At 41.9% G+C, this 26301-nt stretch overlaps 2 protein-coding genes across 3 annotated transcripts in view; one reads left to right on the top strand and one right to left on the bottom strand.

Annotated features, from left to right (window-relative positions):
• Nucleotides 1-650: 650 nt before the first annotated feature.
• On the bottom strand, nucleotides 651-26300 carry LOC135377529 (transcription elongation regulator 1-like). Of its 2 annotated transcripts, none has more exons than XM_064610017.1 (18): nucleotides 26134-26300; nucleotides 22759-23020; nucleotides 22489-22677; nucleotides 19903-20104; nucleotides 19475-19768; nucleotides 19037-19339; nucleotides 18817-18944; nucleotides 18323-18575; nucleotides 18144-18183; nucleotides 17845-18067; nucleotides 16760-16968; nucleotides 16206-16356; nucleotides 7814-7981; nucleotides 7122-7304; nucleotides 6161-6367; nucleotides 5930-6087; nucleotides 4854-4914; nucleotides 651-3406 (listed from the first exon to the last, which is right to left on the bottom strand). In XM_064610017.1, the coding sequence occupies exons 1-18, from the start codon at nucleotides 26247-26249 to the stop codon at nucleotides 3266-3268; spliced, it is 3288 nt and encodes a 1095-aa protein (XP_064466087.1). In that variant the 5' UTR covers nucleotides 26250-26300; the 3' UTR covers nucleotides 651-3265. The 2 variants fall into 2 exon arrangements, with proteins under 2 accessions (XP_064466087.1, XP_064466088.1); XM_064610018.1 differs by lacking the exon at nucleotides 26134-26300 and adding an exon at nucleotides 25939-25959.
• LOC135377533 (copper homeostasis protein cutC homolog) overlaps nucleotides 6295-26301 on the top strand; it is a 28788-nt gene continuing 8781 nt past the window's right edge. Inside the window, exon 1 of the mRNA XM_064610030.1 lies at nucleotides 6295-6410. The gene's annotated coding sequence lies outside the window, so the exon portion shown is untranslated. The remainder of the gene's footprint in view (nucleotides 6411-26301) is intronic.

Raw genomic sequence — 26301 nt, 5'->3', positions numbered from 1 at the left:
TATACATCTTGCACTATACAATTTAAATGGATGCTGTAATGCACTAGCAGCATTAACTTGACAGCTATCCAGTGCACTTTAGTACATCCCTCCATTAAATTATGATTGTTCTCAACTCTGAGCAAGCATCTTTTACTTCTCAAAGTATTATGAACAGATTTAGAACAAGGTTCTTGTATAGTGGTGTGATGCAACACCTTGCCAGCCACATCACAGTGTTGGGGCACATTCCGTAGCATGCAATTTGCAAGAGCAAAATTAGCACAGTCTAAGCTATTGTAGAGATAGTAAATCCGTGCATTTACAGATCCAGCTTGTACACCCACAAATGTAGCTCTGCAGAAATGGAAGGGTTGAAGCTCGTTGACAGGAACACTCCACTGACGAGGCCGGGGTAACAATCAGGGTCTGCTGAGATCTGCTAATTCCAATCCAAAAGAGAGTATTGCTGGGCTAATTGGTAGAGATGTCAAGGAGATTGTGCAAAACCACATGATGGGGACACAACTGACTTACAACTTGCAGGCTGCTTTAAATTTCCAGTTGCGTTCGTCATGTGTTTACCTCTGTGTTCTCATCCTGTTGTGTGCCATCTCCTGGATATTTTATCAATACTTCATGATAATGAATGCAGAACAGAACCAAGCAAAGCCTATTGGGTTGTCTTTTATTTCTTTACAAAGAAACTTTGCTTTTCTTGAACCCCCAAAGCCGAAAACCAGGCCTCTCTTCATTCTTCAATAATGTATGAAGTGCAAGGTCAAAACTTGTTCTTGAGTGCTCTGGACAACTCATGTAACTGGCTAATTCTGACACACTTGAGTATGAGCAGATGACCATCCTGTATGTGTCAAATTTCATCTTCCTAGCATAGCCATTCCACGACACTCGTGAACTTGTATGCAAACTGTTCCGCATGACATCACACCAGAAATATTTTTTACTCAAAGAATGCATGAATCCATACAGCTCAAGCACAACATCTATAAGTCAAGTGCTCTTCACATGCACTGACTATTTTGTGTCGTGAAGTACAACAAAACAGGAAAACCAACATGCATTGCTGTACAGAATGAGTAGTAGTAGCTTTTCTACATTATACATTCATTACTGCAGTGCTTTGATACTACCTGCTTGAATTCAAAATATTACTGTTGTAATGGTAATACTGTAAGGAAGGTGCATTTTTAGTGTGTTTATGCATTTGTTTTCAAGTAGGCACACTACAGTGACATTGCACTAAAGGAGCAAATCTGCAATGCTTTGCAGAATCTTCTGTGCTTCAGCCTTTCAAATGCTACCCATCAGTACTCGGAACACATTCCTTTGCATATACCTAACTCCTGATGTATCAACTGGGCATTTTTTGATGAAGTTTGCCAAAACACACACACACTTTGTCGTAATCCATATGCCTTCAATAAAGATTGGTCGTGTGCATGACAGAAATGAGCGTAATGTTTTGTGACGTTACCGATGCTATGGAAGTAATATGTATCAATTGTATATGTGAACCTAAAATACAGCAGAGAACGTATACGAAATCTGAAGTCACAAGCAGCTTTTTCAATGTTTGCACAATGCGCAATCCACGATCTACTGCTGTTGCAGAATGGACCTGGTTAAGCAGTCAGCTATATATATACATACGAGATGTTTCACCTAACATGTTAAAAAATTGTATTACAAAGTCTACTTGTCTCAAAATCATGGGGACAACCCTGTTTATCTCGGGAGCTTTTGCCATGACTTCCGAGCACATTTAATGAGTCATAAGAAATTAAATATTCTGAGTTGAACACCGAAATTTGCAAAGCCAACCTCACTTTTTTTTTATATCGGACTTATCCCACTCCCAGTTCATTCCCTACTACAGTGGTAATAGCTGTCGTTTTGGGGTGCACAAATTGTTGGGCCGTGCTCAGATCTGACCATGGACCTGCCCCTTCACTTTTCCTTTTCCATGCTTCTGCTCAACAGCAGCACGGTTACAACGCAATGTTATCTGAAGCAACAGTGAGAAGGAAACAGGAAGGGGCAGGTCACTGTTTTCTTCCACGGCATCTGGCCTTAACACGACAGAGAACCAAGCACGGCTGACAATTTGCGGGCCTTGAAACAATGGTTTTCGCTATATTTTATTTTCCAGCGATTGTCATTGTATAGTAGGGCATGTACTCTGTAATAGAGTGGGGTAAACCTGACACACACTTCCTGCTTAAAAAAACAAACAAACAAAAAACAACATGAGATCGACTTGGCAAATTTCAGGGTTCAATTCAGAAAATTCAATTTACTGCAATCTAAAAGTGCTCTGAAGTCATGGCAAAAGATCCCCCCCCCCCCAGATAAATACCATTAATCCCATAGTTTTCACACAGGTAGAGTTTTACGTACAATTTTCTTAACATGTCAGGTGAAACACCCTTTATATGCAAAACGTAAAGGAGAGACTCAAACCAAACTCAAGTGCTATGAGGTGGTATTCTCAACAAGACTTCTGTTCTGTTGAGGACGACGCTGTCACCAAAACGTCAACCCGTAACTTCAAATGTAAACCACCAGTAACTTTGCCCTAATTCATTTTCCTTACTAATTAAACATAATAATCTTTCCCTTAGTAACCCCTACGCAGCTTCAGTCTCTCTTCGTCACCTATAGCATATATGTAATAGCCGACTGCTCAAGCAAATTTTGAACATTCTTGGTTGGAGAAGAAAATTAAATTACCCATTTTTTCTGCCTTGCAAATCATATCAGTGAGGTTTCACTGTAACTGTTATATTGGCACAAGGCTCTAAAAGCTTAAGAAGTGAAGAGAGGAACAAAGCTCATGCAAAAGACTATGGTAAAAAAAAAAAAGGATGCAAAAATCCCAAACATCAATACAGGCACACACCTGTCAAGAGGAGGAAACTGTGTAGTACTAGTTCTTGAATTATTTTTGGCATGGTACCATTTAAGTATACATCATTTACATTTTAATGCAAATTCTCACGTAGTCATACACACGGTTACTAAACTTAATGGGTCAACCCATGACGTAGCATAAGATGCTTAGACTGGCTATCAAGTGATGACAGTAAAAACAATTAAAACAAGATGCTAGATGAAAAGCGTCGATCAATGCCCAATAATAGTGACTGCGCTGATGTTTCACTTGTGCCCTCCTCGATGCAACAGTTCATTGTTAATCTCAGAGCACACCCGCAAGAAAAAGGGAACAAAGGAAAAAAAAAAAGACTTTCAACAAACCCCCAAGCCCTCACTTATTAGAGCGCCGTGTGGGTTCAGACGCAGTTGGAGGCGGTGGTGGACCTCGACGGTCAAGGTCCTCAATGTAGGCCATCAGAAGCTTCTTGCGTTCTTCTGGTATGCATGCCAGAACTAAATACCGCTTGTCATTCTGAAACGAACATTGTCCTTCGTCAGTCGAGATAACCAGTTAAAATATATTGGTGCGACCGGTTATACAAATAGTAAACCACATAGGCCTTTCAGAAAAGTTACACTACAGACACAGTTAAAATTACAGACTACAAGCAACACATCTGGATAAAGAACAAAAACCAAAGACACTGGAAAAACAAATATGAGCATAGTGGCATTAAGAAAATCCGTGTTTTTAGTAGACGGGTAGAAATCCAGCGAATCGGTAAGGAAGTATGAAGGGAATTGCCTCAGGACGAGAGCTGCCGATATTTTGAACAGAGACTGTGTCAGGGTGTCTACCAAACTGCAGCCTTCAAATTGCCTAACTTTTCCAGGTTTTCCCGGACTATTTCAAGTGAATTCCTTGCCAAAAACAAAAGGGAACTTGGTGCCTGCTCCTATGTTTTGATACAGATCCCTCATAAAACAGACCATTTATTAAGTATTAATGAGGATATCTTACTTTTCTGCCTCAGAGCTTGTCATACTGGCAAACTGCTACTCGCGTTAACGTTGCTGCAGCATCACCGCTCAACCACCGGTCGACACTTGCGATTTGCCGGGCGTCATCAAGGCACTTGTCTGCAATTTTCCCTGACATCAGCTGCTTTTTGGCCAAATTCCCTGACAATTCCCTGACTTTTCCAGTTGCATCAAAATTTCCTGACAATTCCCTGTTTTCCAGGTTGGTAGACACCCTGCTGTTCTTCTAGGCACCTTCCTCATCATTGGCATGGTATTTAAAGGGCTGGGTATGAAGTGTGAAAGGTTCATGCGAATGTGAATTGTGCGTCATAGACCCACAATTCGCATGAACCTTTAACACTTCATACCTAAACCTTTAAATACCATGCCAATGATGAGGATGGTGCCCAGAAGAAGAATAGTCTCTGTTCGAAATATTGGCGGCTCTTGTCCTGAGGCAATTCCCTTCATACTTCTAAAAATGAAACACTAGATCTAGAGAGAGATACAACAGATAGAGAATAACAAAAACAACAGATATACTAAAAACAACGACTTTCTTAATGCAAACATATTAGCAATGCCACTGAGTGATGCAGCACAGCATCCTCAACACTGTAAAGCATGTCATGAGGAGACCTATTCCACTTAGTGACTTTCATCCCTTGTATTAATGTTGCAAAGACCCCACTGACATTACGTGTGCAAGTTCATCTAGCCCAACCTCATAATAGTCACTGATGCCACAACCCCAGGTGCAAGCTTAAAATACCAGAAAGTCAGAGTCACAACTACGGCAGGAAAATTCGAAACCCAATCAAAACTTTTGAGATGCAGATGTAGCAAATGTTGCTAAAAATGGTGCAAATAAAATATACAGTAGAGAGAGGTGACTGGAAAATACACTGAATGCAACATGCACTACAAATATTAGTCACAAGATCTGCATTTTCTACCTCAAGGACTTTCTGAATGTCTTGAAGATGTTGTTCAGATTCTTCTATCTGTTTCTTTGACCTGCAAGAAACACACTCATTGTCAGCTGAACCGGAAAGGTTCTTAAAGGCAAACTCTGCTCACAAATTTCTTTATAAGATAAGCAGTTGTGTGTAAGGAACAGTGTTACCAAATACACAGACAGCAAAGTTTTTTTACAACATTCTGAGGTTGTCTCGCCCACAGCACACACAAAAGCCTGCCACAATAAAGCACTGGTGAAGACTGCCTGACAACCTAGCCAATCAACTGGCAATGTTTAGTCTGCATGACAACTAACAACATTACAAATTCACAGAATGTTGTAACCTCATAGTTAATGTTCACATGTACAATGTACAATTTCTGCGCAACATTGTGGTTTTCTACAAAGGGACTTGTGTCCGTAGTGGTTCATATGAACAAAGGCATATTATCAAGTACAAAGAACACATTTTGAAGAAGTACATTGTATTTGTTTCCTGCGCTTGATCTGAAGTTTTAATTTTTCATCTTTTTCCTACAGATAACCAGAAAATATTGAGGTCACTAAAATGAGGACAACGGGTAACTTATAACTAGGGCCTGACTTTTTCGGGTTTTATTTTTGGCCAAATTCGGGGGGTAAATATCGGGTGATATTTTTCATTTGAAAATTCGGGTGTATTCGGGTTAAATCCCGTTACGGCATATTCTGTCGTCAGGAATTCGGGTGTATTCGGGTGATTTTTTTTTGTTTAATAACAATTTGTCTTAACATGGAACTAATGTTTAGCAATGTTATCAAACTTTATTTTAATGCACGCTTATGAGTGTGCCACGCGACCGGGACGTTTTCGGGTAGATTCGGGTTAAACCCGAATTTTACAGATTTTGTTCGGGGGGTAAATATCGGGCGGATACGGGTTTAACCCTAAAAAGTCAGGCCCTACTTATAACACACAACAAGAACTGCAACATCTTTACGAGCAGAGCATGCCTTCTATAACCTAAAGTAAACCATTATACCCTGCACAATGCCTTGTTTCACTAAGAAAGCAAGTTTGCACCAACTCACTTGTATGTTATCATCTTGGTTTCCTTTAGGAGCTCACGGAAGTCTGACTTTGCGGAGGCCATTTTGTCCTTGAGGTACTCTTTGAACTCCTTTTCACATTTACGCTCGCTTGAGGAGAACTTTGTGTAACGAGGGTCCTCACGAATTAGTTTCTTCACCTACGCAAACGAGAAGTTTAGAGTTACAGCGGCAGCCCTGACCGAAATGAAATGCATGCGAGGCCTAACGAACCTCTTTCCAGGTTGAGCTCAGAGTGATACTAGAGGTTTCATTCAAAAGCTCTCTGTATTTTTCCTTTTTCTTCTTGTTAAGATGGTCCAAGTGCTCATTAAACAACTTCTCCCTCTCTTCACGCTCCAGGGACTCAACCAGGTCCCATCGGTGATCCTTACGAAGAGTGCGTTTAACTTCTCTCCACGAGGAGTCTGGGTTCCGCACCTGAGAGGAAGTCCCAAGCAGCGAGAATTAAGCTCAGTACTAGGTGAGAAAAACACAAATACAGTCGCCGACTGATTTTTCGGACATGCTCGATTATTCGGACTCGTTCGCGGAACGGCCGCGGGTCTCATAGAGTTGATGTATAAGAACGGCCAAAATTTCGGACGCCGTGCAGCCCCGTCGCTCGATACTTCGGACTCCCTTTTGCCCGATCAGCACATTTCTCTCTTGGGGTGACGGAAAATATTGATATCGTCCGAAATTCGTATCGAAAGAAATCAACCAACTAAAATATTGAGGCAACAAAATAGGCAGTAATGATCATTCATTTTCCATTCCTCTGAGTAGAAGAGGCCTGTCGTAGCGCTTTTGCATCATCGTTTTTGGCCAACGGCTCAGCCCGCGAGTCGCGCGACAGCGCTGTGATCACCTAAAGCACGCATTCGTTATGTGAAGCCGACTTGCGGACTTGATGACTGCAGTGCCTCTGACAGTGTACATTGACAAAATGTCGCTTCGGGAAATAGAAGCTGATGTTATCAGGCAGAGCTGGAAGCGCGTTAGGAAAGCATCGACAAATTTTTCCAGCCTACTAGGGCTTAGTAAAGGTTATTTTGAAGCGAAATTAGTTTTTTCGGACTGCTCGGTTATTCGGACTTTTGCGCGATCACCGCAGAATCAGAAAAATCGGACGGTGACTGTACTGTTTCCTTAGTACACTGTAACAATCTGCATTGTGCAATTTGTCGCTCACCAAATCTGTAAGCAGGGCATTGAAGTGCTGTACTGCCTCGTCGTGTTTGTGTTGCTCACGCTCCTTGTCGCGTTCACGCAGATGTGTTGACAGCGTTCGCTGCACCTCCTTTTCCCTCTCTCGTATGCTGGCCTCAATGCGCTCTTGTTTCTCTCGTTCTTTGCTCTCATCATCATCGCCGTGCTGGAGAACGCATAATTAACAGTTCACATCACATGTGTACAAATAATCATCAGTTGTGCGGTAGCAAACTGCAATGCATAGAGGTCCTGAGTCTTATTTTCGTGTCAGCGTGACAGCGAAATGCCAAAAGCTGCGAAGTTAAAATCTTGCGAAGATCTTTGAAAGTACCACCAAATGCTGTGCTGGGAGAGGTATTGCATAGTTCTCACCAGTTTTTAATAGGTAATGCAAGGACGTTGTACAAAGATTCAAACAACCATCGTTTTAGCAAGCTCAATCCAGAATCTACTGCATTCACTTGAACGAGGCAAAACTGATCACTGCAAGCATAGTGACTAGTGATGACACTGTTGAATCCTTATCAAAGTCTGAAGTCAGAATAAGATGAGATAAACAAAAATAAAAATGCTGACACTGAACCCTTCAAAAGAAATGCTTCAATGACAGCCTGAGATTGGGCAACACACATTTTTGTTTGTCTCAAAACTGCAAATTAAAACGGCACATACGCTTGACAGCTTGCTGATGTAATCTTTGAACCACTCTTCCCGCTGAGAGCTGCTGTCCACGCCCTTGTATCGGGGGTCTTCAGCGAAAGTCTTTTTCACATCACTCCAACGGGAGTGCTTGTCTAGGGTTTTCTGCTCCTTGAGCAGCTCAAGAAAATCCTTTTTCATCTAAAACAGAAGTGACGAATACAAAGCAGAGCATTACATTGTGCTTTAGAAACTTCATTTAATACATTTTTGTAGCACACACAAAGAAAGAGGAGCATATTTCCTCTGTTGCATTCCCTGAAATAAATCTGTTTCTGTTAAGAGCCTGTACATCAACAAAACTTTCAATTGCCAGCATAGAGACAGGCCATGGGATGAACCAGTCACATTAGAACAGTATATTAACAGAAATTCTTGGTCGGTACACAAGAACTATGACTCATTATCAGGAAAATTTACTATTACGGCAAAGTCTAATGTGACTGATTAAAGGGAGGATCTGAAAGAAAAAGTGTTAGTAGTACAAGCATTGAGATACAGTACAGCGGGAACCGGAACCAGGGCCAGCCTCTACAAGGGAGCAGGAGAGGCAACTGCCCCCTTTGTCCACAAAAATTTGTCAACACAGTGAATAAGAGTGCATGAAATCCCCCACTCCCCTCCAGAGCACAAAGTAGATGCTGGCCCTGACACAAAAACTACAACTTCCTTGTGAACTGTAAAGAGAAAATGGTTAGAATACAAAGCCTTATTGTAAATAAGCTAAGGCTAAATAAGCAGCAGCATGAAAATTGGGACTGAATAAATAGCTTCACTTCTGCAAGTGAACTACTCCATGATTAAAAGCTGCGGCTTGTGGCACACTATGAAGGTAAAAAACTATACTAGATTTTTGTCACCCACTTCCAATGCTACACAAATGAGCACAGCACGAACAGCAGCACCAAAATCACAGCCTAGATGAATTAGGGTCAGAAATTATCAGTGGATACATTTTCCTTGAGTATCAAGCAAAACAATTCTGGGGCAAGGTAATCAAATGTTAAAATTCATATTCCAAATGATTATAAGTATGGATATTTCAGATGGAAATGCCCATCAGATGATGTACAAAGACAAGTCTGATGAATCGGTACACTAACTATTCCTTGCCATAAACTGTAAGGAATACCACTGTACAGTGCTAAAAGCCAACAAAATGTGAGCATGAGGTTAGGGAGTATCAAGGGTATTCACTGAGAAATATCTGACCAAAATATAACATGTCAAATATACATTTTACACTACAGCATGAAATAAGCCATAGCAGAGACTTGTCAGCATGAAGGTATTCAACAAGCATCAGAGCTAATAGCATACAAAGCCCCTTGAAGCTAGTGAGCTGATAAGTTACCATACCATACCATGGCTGGAAAAATGATGAGTTCCCTTATTTTAAGCTTTAGAACAATACGGCCACACGTTACAGTAGATCCCATGTCGTATATAAACGCTTGGAACATGTGTGTTGCGAGTGAATGATGTGAAATGACATACGAATTTGCACAAAAGTTAAACTGGAAAAGCATAATGAAAACAAAAGATCACAAGTACTCCGAAAACAAATTTGTAGCATGATTTTTTTACCTAAAGGTTTAACAAAGACACAGTTCTGAAGACAAAACATGTGCAGAAACTTATGGACTGCTAGCTTGATAGGGTAAAATGAATGCTATATACGTGCCACATAGCATAGTCTCTAGGTTTGGTTTACATGTTCAGTCACATGCAAACATTTAATGCACATTAAACACCTAACAACTCTCTGCTATGGCTTTCTTAGTCACAAAACTGCATGCACACATTCAACCACAAAGGCTCATGTCAGAATGCTGGCAATTTGCTTTAAACAGAATAGATCATTGCACAACATCGTTCCCTGGTAAAATGAGGCCTACAGTGAAACCCGTACAAAGCAGAACCATTTCCTTCGTTAAACACTCCTACGTGAGCATTGGAAAGGTGTAGATTTGTAGATTCTGTAGTGTCCGAGTTTCATTATAGGTGATGTGCAACTATAAGGGTCAAGTTCACCAGTTAGCCGCAGGCCAAAAACAACAGGCTTCTATGTGCTCTATGCTTTTCCAGATGCAAGTGATGAGCTATTTATGTACAGCCATGTCGCTTATCTGTAACCCAGTTAACCAGAAACCTCATCATCCTCTGTGTTACTGAGAACGAACCTGGTAACATTATTTTTTTTATTCTTCAGTTACCCGGAAATTCATTATCCATATATGGATGTGAAGCACTTAAAACAGCTTTCCAGGACTACTGTTATGGCCTCCACTTTTGATATTCGCTCAGGGTTTCACTGTTCCAGTGGAACGTCACCCCTTACGGAAGCTTTCCGTTCACTCTTTCCTCCCTTTGACCCCTTTATGCTCAGTTACTGGCAAGACTAAGGTCAGCCACTACAGACTTGTGCCAACCGACAGCAGAGATGACATCTGCTTATCCAGAAATCTGCTATCCGGATGATAGATGGCGGCAACCGAGGTGTCCGGATAAGCGAGACATGACTGTATATGTATCGTATGTTAGGTCGTATTTGGTATTTTGTGCTATCTCATTTCCCTTTCAGAAGTCCTTTCTCACTAGAAGGCAGTTGAATGTTCATCACATATGATCCAGTGCTCTTCTCAGATATCTAGATCAAATGCATTCAACAGAGTTTACTGAATCCAACACAATTTATCACAAAGTATGCCATAATTTCTTGCAAAAGTCTAAGATCAGACATCAATGACCGATTGCTTAGGTCCATACAAAATAGCAGACAAATTTTTCAGACTGTATGTATTTGTATGTTCAAACTGCATTTGTATTCAGTTATTTTTTATTTGATACATTTGAATATTTGGAATATCGAAAATATCTCACATAATCGATTAGGCACGTCACTGCAAAGCAAAACCATGGTGCCTCCTCTCCCTTCTTCGCTACGCAGTCGCTTCGGTCAATTACTACAGATAGGAAGGCCACGATCACAGGGGTATATCTGTGTGGCTGCAGGGCTGCTCATTTCCATGGCTATGACCACAGAGTGTGTGGCTGCCACTGGAAATACGTTCTACTAATGACTAGGGCCCGGATCTTTAGGCATTTGCCTGTCGTTTTCTCAATCTCATTCCACAATTGCATTTTTTATCCTTGCCAGGCTCTTTGTCCACCGCTTCACACTTCTAATGTATATTTACACACAAAAACTGAGAACGAGGGTGCTGACTATGCTCTATATTGCCCGTGCAGCAATGCCTGATTTTGACCTCCGACAACCACGGCAGAGCACAGTAGAAGCATCGTGCAAGTGTGCCATATTAGGTCGGTGCACAATGATATAGCTTCTTTTTTATTCACGACCGTGGGTTGCTTTCATTCCGATAGCTGGAGTTACTTTGGTCAGCTAGAAGATATTCAGATAGAAGAAGGGATCGAGACACGCAGCCTTTCTTGGCGTTTCCAAACCTGCATGGCTGGCTGGGACACTTGAAAGCATGATTCGTTACAGTGTACTTTCATTACAATGAGCAGCTAAAATACCAGTGTAAAAGTGGTGGTGCCATCCTGGGATCGGCTCCATGAACAGAAGCATCGCATGACTTAAACGAGCACAAGCATCACGTATCGTGGAAAGGTTTACAAGGAAGTCAATATACCGGGTACATCCTCAGGAGAATGTGCCTATTTTCTCTTTTCACTGCCTATTTTGGTGCCTTTTGGGGCCTTTGCCTGAAGATCCGGGCCCTACTAATGACGTGTAATGTTTGACAGTGACCAAATATTTTAGTCTACATGATGCCGACTGCACCCTCTGTCTTCAGCGTTGAGAAGTACATAGAGCTCCGGAGCATGTGCACCACGCAGTGCATACACTACATCGCATGTTGCCAATTCGGTTGTGTTTTGCGGGCATGCTGTACGTTACATTTTCCTAACCACTGTCTTGTGTGCTTAGGCTATTTGAGCGCTGTACCTGTGCAAGATGCCACAACATTGGAGACAGCGAATAAGGACGCAGAGACCTTTAACAATGCACAGTGCAAACAGCAGGAAGGGAAGAGCCGACCATTTTGCAGGGAAATTGATGGTGACAGCATCATGCAACACCAACAAGTAGCACAATACTGCTGTGTAACAATTTTAAACTAAACTCCTGTCTCCTGAGCAAACTTCTTAAAATCAAAGGCTGATGGTACAGTCAGTGAGGGTCTCAGCAAACCTCCTGCATGTACTAAAATGCATCAGAAGGCAGCATTCTTCATAAGGAAAAATAGCTGAAATGATACTGCTTGATATGCTGTCTTTTAGCAACGTGGAAGTGGTGTCAGACAACACGACTAACTAACTTACTGACTTTTGTAGTCTGTTCAGATAGTTTTAGCGTTTCGAGCAGCTTTGTGCAGTTGAAGAAGTTATGGCATACATTTGATTTAAGGATATTCTATGTCACTTTCCCTCACAAGAAAGACAGATGAAATCTTAGGTGCAAATAGTTTTGAACTGACAGCTAGTACCGGATTCCGTTGTGGCTTGCATCGTGCTCTAGCCACCAAAAATAATTTACGAAAAAGGAAATCCTTCCTGTAAGATGCCCAATTATATGTTGTATCAGACCTAAATTTAAATTCAGCTCCACTGCAGAAATACATTTGCATTAAGTACTTTGATTGAAGAACTAGAGTACAAAGATAAAAAACTGCAAATACCCTGGGTTTACAAGGCACCAATTATGCCATGTAATCCCTCTCTACACATGAGCATCGCAATCACATGATTCACAGGCGAGGGCAGGGCACACGACAGAAAAGCCTTCCCTGTATGGAGAACAGTTGCCACCTAATCAAAGTAAGTGCAGAAGTTACATGGGCATCAAAGAAACATACCACATGGTTGGCCATCACAGACTGAAACACAATCATCTCTCTTGTGTATTAGATTACTCTGCATTTACTTCTATGACACTAGCACTTATCACACAAAGCACAGTATGTAAGGTATGCTCAATCTCTGACACTGCAATTTAGTTTGATGCATAACACTGAAATATTCCTGAAAGAAGAACATGATTACAGGCAATACAAAGGACGCGATCTGAAATAAAAGTTAGTTAGCAGATGAAATTGCTACAAGCCCGAAACAATTCCCCAATCAAGAAGGGGTCATGTTAAATACAAACATCAATAATACACTCAATAGAAAGTATGTGCAAGTATAGCAGCACTCATGGAACATTCTCTGGAAGAGAATATATTAGGCACAGGAAACATACTAAATGTCACATAAAAATGCAATAGTTCACAAATGCACTGGAAAGATTTGATGGCATTTGACAGGCAATTGTGAGAGAAGCATAGTAAATTCATGTATTATAAATAAAAAAAGTCAACACACATTTTATATTTTATAATAACAATAGTTTGTGATGGGTATTTTGAATGCAAGTGCTGTCATAAATGGAAAGGTCAGTAAGGTGGGTTACTACCACAAAAATATATCCATGTATTTACTAGTTAATAGTAAGATACTAAGAGCTAAAAATATTGCTTTTGAGAAAAATACTCTGATCTCATAAGGTAACTCTTGTGATTAAATTACAGGGTTGGCACCACTTTCCCTTTCACTACAATGTCCTACAGAAGGGCATAAAAGGGACTTCTTCCAGGGAATGGTAGCAGTAAGAGACAAATAACAATGGTAAATGCTAGATATACCACATTTTCATCAGTTAACAGAAACAGCAGTGATATTTGCTTCAGAAGATAGCAGCAAGGCCATTGACTATTGGCTTCCAATATTTGTCCTGAACAAGTTGAAATGTCCGTATCCTATGCAATGCTTACGAGAAGGGCGCTTTCAATATGATTAGCCCCTTATGTCTGCCCATAGGAAAAGTATTTATTAGAAGTATTTAAGCATAAGGGAATGGATAACGAAAATCATTCTCCTAAAATTTCCTTGCATGAAAACATGATAGAAACCCAATGTGCAATTTCTTGGACAGAAATTTCAAATTTGTGCAATTTGCGAGTTGTGCATTCATACCAGCACTCCATGCTCTCAGAAAATGAAGTCGTCCTGCTGCACCTGCAAAACTGCATGATTTTTTTCTTCTGTTCTGGAATTGCTATTCAACGGTATTGTTATTTACAATAATGCCTTCAAAATGGATTTGGCTCCACGAGGCTATACAGAGGTGCAAATGAGCACTCAGCCACAGCAGTAATGTTTCTGAATTACCGGTTCATTTACCTGGCAAAGTTGTTTGGTAAATAGAAAGTGAAATGGTCAGTACAATTAGGTCATAGCAAGAAATAATTTAGTCTCGTAATAACTTTGAACGGTAGGGCTCTTCGGCATGCAGGGACATCATCACTGACAGAAATGTGTACTTTGCATAAGCCATTTTAAGGGAACAACCTGTTAAAACCTTCTCTATAATACCAGCACTATAAATATTCTTAAAAGTGGATTTCACAGTTAGAAATAAGTTTCCGTGTGAGCCTTGCCAGACGTCTCACTGCACCCCCCCCCCCCCCCCTCGCTAAATATTTAAACGTACCAAGAGAAGGGACACTATGATATTTTGGGAGTACATCATGTCTGAAATGTTCGGAATGGTCCTTCTCTTGGAAGTACCCTTCCACACATTCAGTACGTGGTCTCACTGTTAATATCTGTTATCTGAAGCAGACTTGCTCAAATAGTGTTACTGTACTGGCTATTTTCCATCAACATGGTATGATTATTGTGTAGAAAAAATATGGTGGATAAGCTACGTGGTAGCTTGCTTTGTACCAGAAACAAAGTGATGTCAATGGAGAAAAGAAATTCCACAGCAGGAACAGAAATGAGCAGCAAGGTCAGTAACAGAAACAATTTTACAAACAAGAATACAAACCAAGAAGAACTTGTTACCATTCCCTGGTTTCAAATGAAAGAAATGCTTTCTGAAAGGCTTGTAGCAGCCACATTTATCATATTAAGATTGAATTGTACTGCGCAGAGATTTGTTTTAGCATAAGTATCTATTATTCAATCTTAATCTGCACAGAAAGGCACTTACAAATTCTATTTTATGCAGAATTTTATTTTGCTCCCCTGTACAAAATTCCGAAACTATGGCACATGCTCCCATCAAGTGCACAAAAAAATCTGTTCCATAGTTTATCATAGGTATGCTGCCCCTTCTCGTATAAGACACACAGGCACTTAGAAGTGAGACATTTTATCATTATTGCATTTCTGTGATGTAAACTTCAGGCAAACTGATATTAGGCAATACAAATTACAACTATCTGCTGAAATAGCTAGACTGAGTTATTAAAAGCTAGGGTACGGTAGAGAAAGCTCATGAACTGAACTGCAGTTCATGTTATTCATACAGGCAGAAAGTGCAGACACATGTTTCGAGTTAAATGTTATAGGAAGAAAACGTACCATTAGGATAAAATGCAGCAAAAAATTTAGTGAACATGTTAATAAAACAGTCTCGTATCCCGAGATACTAGCTCCCGAATAAACGATCAATATTTTGAGTGCATTATTCAACTTATTCTCCACTCATGAAGCAATTGAAATTGAAATCACATTTCCCCTGAAATTCTAGCCTAAAACCATCACTTGATGTGAATTCCCCTTACTTGGGTAAAGTTGAAACTTCAAGAGTCAGGATCTAGACATGCACTGCCCAGCAGAGATAACCGTGATCAAATCTGCTGCTACATACAAATGTATAGTAACATGAAGGTGTTATAGCTTGTGTTCAGCTGTAAGTAACCTCAGATTAACTCTTTTTCTCTCTTCAAAAGAAAATCACTCCTGAAAAAGTAACACCCCTTTCTGTTTCCACTAACTTGCAAAGGGTACTCGATTCAATGTAGGCCTCGCTGAAGGTTTCAAGTGCCTTTAACACAACTAAATAAGTTTTTGTTATCTATCAAAGAAGTACTCTTATCTATGGTATGCATTGCTAGACAAACTCAAGGCCTTCACGGACAGACTAGTTGTGCTAGTAATACAACGAAGAGGTGTCTGCCTCATTGATCAGGTTTGTTGCAGACATGTTTAAAAGCGCTGAAGCCCCAGTGCAGGGGAGAAATAATGGATGGGCAGTTTTTAACTCTGAATATTTTGTTGCCGACATCTAGCATAAATGATTTGTTACAGAATACTGCCTGTACGAATAGCATGTCCTCCTTAAGTAAGCACCATTTTGCAGCTTACAGATTACAATTGTCAAATACTATATGTAAAGTTCATCACTGGGACAATATTTTTCTCACCAATACAGTCCATATTAAAGGTCAATAAGGATGCCAAGAGTACAACAGCTAGCAGGTGCCAGAGGGGAAAAACCACTAACCTTTTCCCTTTGGGTCAACCTCTCTTCCCGTTCCTGCTTCCGTAAATCTTGGATGAAGTCGTTGAACATGGTTTCCCTCTCACGCATCTTCTCTATATTCTTGAACCGATCATCCTTACCATACCTCTGGGCAAAGTCGCTGAAAGTAGACCTGGAATAAAAGAAATACTGAGTTAATATACTATCCTCAGTAAGTAAAAAAAAAATATCTGTGGATCCTGCTGCTATGCACAATCCAATGCGATTGGTTATGGGCTACATGGTCCCGGAAATATCAAACGTGAATCATTTGTTGCACGACTGCAGTGGTGATTCACACAGAAACAAAGATAATCATTTAATCATTGAAGCCCATATTGTGTAGACACATTACAAGGATTTTTGTTCAAAAGTAGCACCCCAACATCCCTGCACAAATTACATGAAAAACTACACCAGTTTTTCATGATTTGTGAATCACTATGGAAGTAACATACACATTGCAAATTTGAGGGCTAGTGATGAACCCCAGCTAAAGCCTCTTAAACATAGAAACTGCAAATCGTCATACTCACTTGCTTGTTAGTCCAGCAGATTCAAGCAATCGTTTAAAGTCCTCTTTCCGTTCTCGCATCTTGTTTCTCTTTTCCCTGCGTTCCTCCTCTGCCCGCTCTTTCACATACTTCTCAAATACCTGTTTACGCTCCTTCGAAGTCAGCAGCAAATACCGGCTGTCGAACACTATCTTGTGCAGCTCCTTCTCCCATGTTGAAAATGCAGACACCTGCAATGCAGACACAAAATATGAAGGCCCTGCCATGAAACTATGGTCTATTTAACATTAATAGTAACATGCTTCCCACTGAATTTTTGAAAAAGAATTCAAGGGTCGCTTAAGGACCTTTTAAGGCTTAGCCGTCATTTTGCCTGGGACGTAAAAGAGACCAGGGCTTCAAAGTTTCACAAAATATTTATAAGCTACAGGTATCAACGAGAGAATGTGTGGGGACTGCCCAATAGTGATCAGTTCCCAAACATGATTGACAATTCCTGAATGTTAAAGATCATTGGATAGAAAGGAAGGTTTATGAATACGTACAACAGAGGGTGCTGTCCATTTCTCACACTTCTGGTTTCCCCTACTAATTACTACATGTATTAAAATGAGTGCTAACTCCTGTGGCCTCACAACTACAGTTCTGACCCGAGAAAAGCAGAAGGTAAGAGAAAGATGCAAAATCAAGGGTTTCAAGACCAGTGGGAACCATGTCATAATACCTAGAAACCGAGATCGCGATGACGGGCATCTCAACGACTGAGCCGCAATGATAGACACCGAAGCCCTAATGTATTATGAATGGTATATACTACAAGCACTGTATACTGTTCGCACGTGTCACAGTACCATACCAGTACGATACCCCTTTCTTACAGAATAGGAGGCAATCCAAGCACATACAATGATAGAAAAAACAAACACACACTCATGGAACCCAGGGGGGGGGGAGAACACTGATTGGATTGGATATCAGGAATGCGGAGACAGAATGGAGTCCTTTGCTTTCTCCCATTTCCCTGTCTCTCCCAGCTTTTCTTCTACCCTCTCTCCTTATGATCAAATCTACCAACCTAATTCAGCCCATAGCAAACTGTTTCTTACCTCCTTTTCCACTAGCATATCCCGGAACTCTTTCATACGGACATCCAAGGGTATGGTGGCTCGTGCTTTAGCTGCTCTCAGTTCGGCCTCCATTGCAGACTCTTTTCCAACAGTTATAGTTTTTTGCTTGTTACCTTCCTCAATCTTGACTCCTGCAACCCCAGTTGCTGGAACAGCACCTATGGTCCCTGTCTTGGCTGCCTCGGTGACTGCATCATCCAGCCTGCAATTGAACATGTTTGTAATGTTAGGCATTGCAGCAGTCAGGGAGATCATTCTTATATCGAAAGGAAACTCACTTCGCCTTCTTAGCTGCGGGTTCACCATCTTTTGAAGCGTCTGGAAAAGAACGAGTCTGAGACATGTTTCTAAACAAGGAATCTAAACGCAAGTCTCGAAGGTCAGGCGCTGAAATTTTCACATTTGGACCATAAACAGGGAAACTGGTTCTACTCCCATTGTCCGTTTTCATACGTACCTTCATTCTTGGCCTCGGGGTGAACAGGTGGGGCTTGCACCATTTTATCCACGTCTGCACGCTTTTTCAATTCCTCGGGTCTTTCCCAGACAGAAGCTCTGGTTGTGGGATTAAAGAAAAACACTCTTTGGTCCCCAGTCCACACAACACACCAAGGAGTTCCTGGCACTGGAGTACTCGAGACAGGACGAGATTTGTCTTGGGGTTTGTTTGGAGCTGGTGTCTTTTTAGCCTCTTGCACCGCAGACTCATTCTAAAATATGGGAACATATTGAACACAACGAGTTAAATCCCATCACAGTCATAATAAAATCTATATGAGTATAATCAGTGTTTTAAAATTTCTTACACATTTACAGATGAAACAATGGAGCACATCAACACCACCACAATTGGCTAAATCAACTCAAGTATGTAAAAAGTATAAGGGATACAAATAATATCCTGCAATACATCTAGAAATGCTTATGAAATGCCTCTAAATCAGAATGTACCTTTGCCAGCATACCATCAACCATGTGATGCTCTGAATTCAATGGACCATCACCAGAACCTTTCATGTCAATTTTCTTCTCTGTCTCTCCATCTTTTTCAGCATCTGCCTTGGCCTTTTCCAGTGCATCTAGTAGAAACGAAATTGGACTCAATATAGCAACTTTGTGCAACAAGCTCAGAGAATCCAAAACATCGTCCTGTGCACATATTTGAGCTCACTTTCGAGATCCGTAATGGCCTGCGGTTTCTCCCAGGTAGACTGCATTGTCTTGGTGTTGTAGTAATAACTTTTCCCGTCAGCAGTTTTGTGCTCGGCCCACTGTGCAGCCTTGTCTTTAATTTCAGGATCCACTTCCTTTGGTGTAGGTTTGCTCTCAGCTGCATCTGCAGCTAGTGCTGCTGCAGCTGTAGCTAGTGAACCAGGCATGGGTGGAAACCCAGGCATTCCCAGGGGTGGCTGCGTTCCAAGGGCAAACCCAGGTGGGGGCAGGCCAAAGTTTGGGAACCCTGGTGGCATCAAGCCTATTGCGCAGCAAAATCACATCTTACCCAACGATCATATACGCATCCCATACGGCAAAACAGTGTAGTAAAAATATTTAAGGATGTGCTTTCCTTTATGACTACAAGGCAAATGCACCATAGGGCCCCGCTCACCTGGTGGCATTCCTGGGGGAAGTCCAAATGGTGGAGGAAGGCCGAATGGTGGTGGTAGGCCAAATGCTGGTGGCTGCAAAGCCCCAACTGGCTGGCCCAAGTTGGAAAGGGACTGGGGGCTTGGTGGCGGCACACCTTTGGGTGCAGCGTCATTCTTACTTCGCTCGGGTGAGCTTGTTGCTGCAGACTCGTTTTCAGCAGACTGGGCGGGCTGACCCTGCCCTTCAGGCGCTGTTGTAACAGAATTAGCTGCAGTAGAAGATCCCATGGTGCTTTGCTGAGTGGTAACTGGAGCTGTACATGAGTATAGGAGGGAAAATCACATTACTGACTGCTGACTAGCTCCTCATTATGCAGACGTGCAGCAATCTGAAACCTTCATATTTATCACGAAGGACAAAATACGATGAGGAACCACAAGTATGTACCTGATGCAGGTGTGGGCTGCTCATTTTGGACTGACTTTGCTGGTGTAGCGGATGCTGTTGAAGTAGCAGTAGTGGCAGTAGCAGGAGTCACTCCAGCTGCTGCTGCCATGCTCTCAATCTGTTCCTGGGTGAGCACTTTGACATTTGGGCCTTCGGGTTTCGTCCAGGCAGATTCCCGGGTGCGAGCATTGTAGTAATACATCTAAAAGGCGGAAATGAAGCAGCAGATTTCTCTGAACAGCTGAGAATTTACGTGACGGCTGCAAACACGAAAAAAAGGCTCAACACTGAAGACAACCTTACAGATTCGCCTCAGGGGACCATGCCCACTACCTTTGAATCTGATATAGTGGGAAAAGTTCGTCCGCTACAAATCCAGAGAGCAGCAGTCCCTGTCTATGCTCCTGCTACTTTCAATATAATGAGTAACGTGGAACATAGCGAGGAGTTAACAAAACAAGTTCTTTTCTTCTTCCTTATCTGCTTGCTATTGAGGCAGATAAAAAATAATAAATTTCTCTTCTTTCCAAAAGGAAAAAAAAAAAAAAAAAAGGAAGCTATTTTGTAATTGTACCAGCAACTGCAAATCTACTGTCTACACGTTCATGATATATTTCAGATTGTTTTTTTTAGTTGTATTTTTTGCAGCAAGTAAACAGTATGTTGTGTCGTGCTGAAGAGGAACAGAGACAGAGAGAGAGAGAGAGAGAGATCGGGAACACAACAAAATTTCTCCATGGTCATTTCACAGGAAAGGCTTTAATTTATGCATTATTTTTTTGAAGTGGAATGTCAAGCCAACAGGAGTGAAGCATTTCTGTCGAGGTAAAATAACTTTAGCTGATATAGGATTATTGTTCCACATGATACATGTAAGTATGCTGGTAGTGAGTTCTATCCGCTTTGATAATTTGCCTTTGTTCTAGGGCACGGGGGCTGTAGGTTGATTTGTCCGCTTGTGCATGCTACCATCGGGCATCTACTGCCTTACGTACTCACAGTTGGTAAGTCCCTTGTAAAAGAAAAGGATATGAGCCTCTCTTTAAATCAATATGTAAATACTTTGGAGAATATGCGATATATTTAATAGAGGTAGACACAAATGAAATCAAAATCAATCCTGTGGCAGTAAGGGGAAAGCTTGAATTGGGAATTAGGAATTGTGAATATTTCAAACACAAAACTGTTCTTGTTGTTCTTGTTTAAAATGGCCTCAAAGGAATTGCATAAAAGCACGTAGTATGAAGCTCGGAAACAACAATAATTATCTTGGTATGGACTAAGCATGTTGGCTAATAGAAAGAATTTATATAGTGATATACTGGGCAACCGTATGCCTGAACAACAAAAAAAGGGTAGCGGAAAGTCCGTGTTACCTTTATTTAACAGCAGTATTAATTTATGCAACACTAGTATTGCACTACTTTTGAGTACAACACTGTGGAAGATCGGTAACTCCACATAGACAGACTCATTGGAGACTCATGTCTACCTCCTTTGATTGCCCCTGGTGGTTACTTGTTAACTTGGTGTGACCACTTCTTCTTTTTCTAAGGAATAGCAAGCTGTTTTTTTCTGGCTGACTTTTCCTGCCAATTAAACAGATCCCCTTACAACACTGCTATGCCCACACCCACATACACAAAGGGGCAACTCAAAGCATGTCAAGGTAGAACAAAAACTAGGAGACATGCATCGTATCACCAAAGTACACTGGCTTGACGCAACACTATTTCAAAATGCAACATTTTGAGGTCTGCCAATGTATATGTCATCAGTCCATGAAACACACATACTGCCAAAGTGCTGTCAAGATTAGTTGCATCTTTGGCGATTGTGCCAAATGCGTTTAAATGCTGTAGCTTTATAGGGCTGTCACATGGTGGTTGGCCCCGTAAAGGTATTTCTTTAATAACAGCCCACATAGATGCTAAAATGCCATGTTCTTTAATAGCCTTTTATGTTATGCCAAGCTAGTGCTTTTCACAAGTACAGCTTGCATTCTGGACTGATACCATAACCTGGCTTCCAGGACCTCCACCACTCCAGTCCTTTGGCCAATAGCCTGAGCACCAATGCAATTCTAACATTGACACACTACATTAGTCATCATTATTTAATCAAAATCTACATGGGTAGCATTAAGGACCAAAACCAGTCTGGAGTGGGACCAACAAGCTTGTGCCGTTCAAGCAGTCTCCCCACTGGTCCACATACTGCACCATCTAGTGGAGATGGAGATAACCCTCTCCGGCACCTCACGGTCACGCGCATAGGCCGTTGTGTAAAAGGTCCATTAAAAGAACTTGTACAGTGAGAAGCTTGGGTAACAGTGCTATAGCAGTGTTACATAACCAATTTGCACAGATGCTACAGAAGTACAGATGTCCTTTTGGACGGCAAACTACTCGGATAAGCTGGACATACTTGCTACAGAGGTCACCCACACTTATTTAAATTGCTATTCAAGAATTAGTGAAGTTAGGCACTCCAAGAAAATATGCTGCTGACCAAGACATAGTTACACAGCAAATGATTCGCATGACTCCCACATACACTGTCCAACAAATATGGCACAGAACTTGCCTTTCCTTCAGCACTTTTGGTTTCAACCCATATCTCTCCAGAAAGATCAATGCCTTGAGGTGGAGGGGCACCGGGGGCAACAGATGCATTGTTCACAGCCGGGGGTTGTTGTGGCACCTGGAAACCCGGAGGCGGCATGTGGGGCGGCATCAATGGCGGCCGCTGCATACCACCAAATGTTTCCCCATTCTGTGCAGGAAGAAATGTGGGCGAGGTCTTACTCTTCACTTTTAATTCCTCACAAGAAAAAATTTGTGGAGATATACACACCATGCCTGGAGGGGGAATGCCTGGTGGCATGCCCATCCCTGGAGGAGGCATACCAGGAGGGGCCATACCAGGGGGTGGTGGTCCCATGTTAGGTGGTGGTGGAAAATTGGGATCAAAGGGAGGTGGACCCCTGAAGCCCCCAGGTGGGGGTGGTCTCATCATTCTGCTTCCCTGACCACGCAAGTGCGGAGGGGGCGGACACCTGTTTCCAATCATCGGAGGGGGACCTCGGAATCTCTGTGGTGGCCCTCGCTGGCCGAAACTGCACAGTCATCGAAACATCACTATAGATTTTAATTGCATCAGGCACAAGTTGCACACTTTTGACAGTGGACACTTGAGTCCACAATTTTGCCCCGCTAAACTGTAGAAAATGGCAAATAGCACACAACTGGTTTGGTTATGCAATGTGGAGAGAGCTGGTAAATGCAGAGAGATAGACGTGGACAGGTTGCTGTATCTATTTCTTGAATATTATCCACACAGAAATTTAATGTAGCACCAGCTTCGAAAGAGCTGCCCTTTACACTCTACTATTGCTTTGAGAAAAGCTTGATTCTGTTGACTTTTCTGTAAACTTCGGAGGAGAAAAAAAAAATCATGATTAAGTGTTTGTTGGCAAAAAAAGCACTGAAAGGATGGGGATTCTGAGAGGAGAGTTGGCTAATATAAAAAGGTTTTACGAAAAAGATTGCACATACCACATATTATGCAGATTATGCTAATACTCAGTATTGCATCAAACAGAGAAACAGGTAGCAAGTTGAGTTTGTTTGTTTTGGCATTTTATGGCACAAGGGCAACAAAAGGTCAAATAGTGCCACCACATGACCAGTTGAAAGCTGTAAGCTGCCTACAACCCCTTTGCACACAAGTTTGGACAGACACTGCAGCTTTTAACCAAATTGCTGGGGTTGAAGGTACTGGCACACACCAGATTCATCCAGGTCTATTAGTGCAGGTTGATCTGTTTCAATCTATTTGCAACCTTTTACAACACAAAGTTTGGAAGGCTAACAGGCAACAGGAAAAATATATCAACAGCCAAATAGCAACAAAGCACAACTAGTCTGTGAAGTTCAAATCTGGAAGGACACAGCTTTTCCTTATTTCTACACTACAGAAAATGCCAAGAGACAAGTACCACAGGAACTGGGCCAACAACCAGAAGCTAAGAAAGTCGGGTATGCCAAAGCTACTGCTGTGGGGCACAGAGCAGACACTGCTCTCCCTACTTCATGCCCTGCAAGCTCATTCTAGTGATCCACCAGCACAACCCAACAAAGTACAGTGATTGTACAATAGTTTTGCTAGTTTTGCACATACTCATATGTGAGATACAAGTACTGATGTGCTGATTGTGGAGCACCTTGAGTAAGGAGGAGGAGGAGGATGGCAGAGGTTAGCAAATGCACCCATAACAGCCATCATTCACCATCACATCATAGTGTGATGGGCTACGATGATATGTGATGTTGAATGATGGCCTATGATGTGATACTGAAGTCGAATGGTGGTTTCTGAAGTTGAACGATCATTCGACTCACAAAAATAATTCAGGGAATAATCAATAAAATGACAACATATGACAAAAGGCAGTCCTATATAACTGCCCAATAATCAATAAAAAGAGGTATGGCATATGACAAAAGGCAGTCCTACATAACTGCCCAAACACTCCACTATCCATACACCTCTGTGGCAACCAACTCAAAGCAACATTAGAAACAGGAGCACAAGAGCAAAAACCTTCCTCCCCACCCACCCTTAATGCATGTGCTTAGATTTGCCATCTCAATATAGCACCAATTACTCTCCGCCACTGCGACACGGTAATGCACGCTGAACTTGCGTACACTCACGCCCTCCCCTGAAAAGGAAGTCGCTCAAACTGGGAGGAGGAGGAGGAATGGAGTTTGCTACCTGTAAACTCAGATTCATGGCAGACACGAAGCACAAAATACTGACACAGTCCAAATACTAAGAACTTGTGCATGTTCCCCTTTCAGCCCACAGGCATTCACATGATTAAAATCCATGATGTGCACATGCCATCAGAACCCCGTCCAGCAACATCAACACCATAAATCATAATTTATTTGCAACTTCGAAACCCATCACTGCTTTTGCCCCTGCCTTCTATAATGCCTTCCGGCCCTGAGGGTATGCAAACAAACAAATAAATAAATGGGTTTTCCAATGATGGGCTTTTGAGTTGATTGGAAACATTTCCCTGAGTCTGGGGAGGTACGCACATGGCCCAGACTCAGGGGAAATGTTACCAACAACTAGCCCACACCAGCTTGTTTACATTCTGTTTCTATGTTGAAGCTGAATTCCATGATGAGTGTTGAAGTTAAATGATCGAGAATGAAGTTGGTGTGATGGGCTGCGAGTAAGGTCCACCATGATGTGATGTTGAATGAATTTCTAGAAAAGTGTCGACCTATGGATGGTGGGGTTTGCCTTCACTGCATAACAATATGAAGCATACATGAATGGAACATTTTGGGTGGTGCTATACTTTATGAAAGAAACGTCCGGAACGCTTTTCAGCGAACTGATGCACTGATCACTAAGCAAGTTGTGTTAGCTTTAGTCTGCTCTATGGTACTGTTCTGTCTGAATATAAGTGAGCATAATATGCCAATAAAAATAATGGCACTGACAATCTGCAGCTCAAGGTACAGTACAGCGTCACGAACTGTGTGACAAAAATAGAAAACACAACGCTCATTACTCAAAATTATTGGAATAGTACACTTTCAAGGCTGGATTAACACCTGCAAACCCTATCAGTTAAAGCAATGCCTCTAAGCAAGTAAATTTACAGCAAATTCCACTGATCGTCAAAAACTGCAGAAGAGCTTACACTGGTTTAACTGTGCATGTCAATGCAATGTGCGTCGCGTTTCATTGGTCGTTCCGATCGCTCCTATACTGAACAAACTGCCGGCACCCTACCCTACGCTGCGAGAAAACGACCAGCGGAATTCACCATTCCTATCCTCAGTACTAGCGCTTGGTTTGCTTATGAGTAAAATACACAACACGGAATAAAGCCTCGTGTGAACAGATTCAAGATAACAAGACACGCTCACTTCATTCGAACATGTAGATGCTGGCCAGTTTTTAGCGCACTCGCTAGCCCGCGCCGGCCTCACTACACTTTTAACATACCTAGAGGACACAAGAAAGCCCGTGAGGCTCCTTTGCACTGCCGAAAATATTTAGTTGCCTTATACAACCCCTGCCTGCCACCTCCATGGTTCACTACTGGCAGCTGCCAAGGAAGCCGCTTTTCATGTGTTGGCGAGGCTTCGCGACATGTAAGCGAAGTGGCATGTCCGTACGTTGTTACACTCATCATATTACCTTGGGGGCCCCCGTGGGGGAAAGCCGTCAGTTCCTCTACTTCTGTGTGCAAATCCGGCTTTTACTGCATCACCCTGACCTGCATCATCCGGTATCTCAAAATTGCTATCACTCATCGTGTTCCAACGGCGATCGTGAACGCCACAAAGAACACAAGCAGGGAACCAT

Source organism: Ornithodoros turicata, chromosome 1 (genome assembly GCF_037126465.1).
Source record: "Ornithodoros turicata isolate Travis chromosome 1, ASM3712646v1, whole genome shotgun sequence".
NCBI classification, from domain to species: Eukaryota; Metazoa; Arthropoda; class Arachnida; order Ixodida; family Argasidae; genus Ornithodoros; species Ornithodoros turicata.
Note: the sequence above shows the minus strand (reverse complement) of the source record. Positions and strands in the feature narration are given on the sequence as shown.

Coding starts and splice junctions, on each gene's coding strand:
- LOC135377529 (XM_064610017.1), bottom strand. CDS start 26,249: ATGAGTGATAGCAATTTTGAGATACCGGATGATGCAGGTCAGGGTGAT. Junction 18,068..18,143: donor CCCGCAGCTAAGAAGGCGAA/GTGAGTTTCCTT, acceptor GTTCAATTGCAG/GCTGGATGATGCAGTCACCG. Junction 6,368..7,121: donor ATGCCCTGCTTACAGATTTG/GTGAGCGACAAA, acceptor ACTTCCTCTCAG/GTGCGGAACCCAGACTCCTC.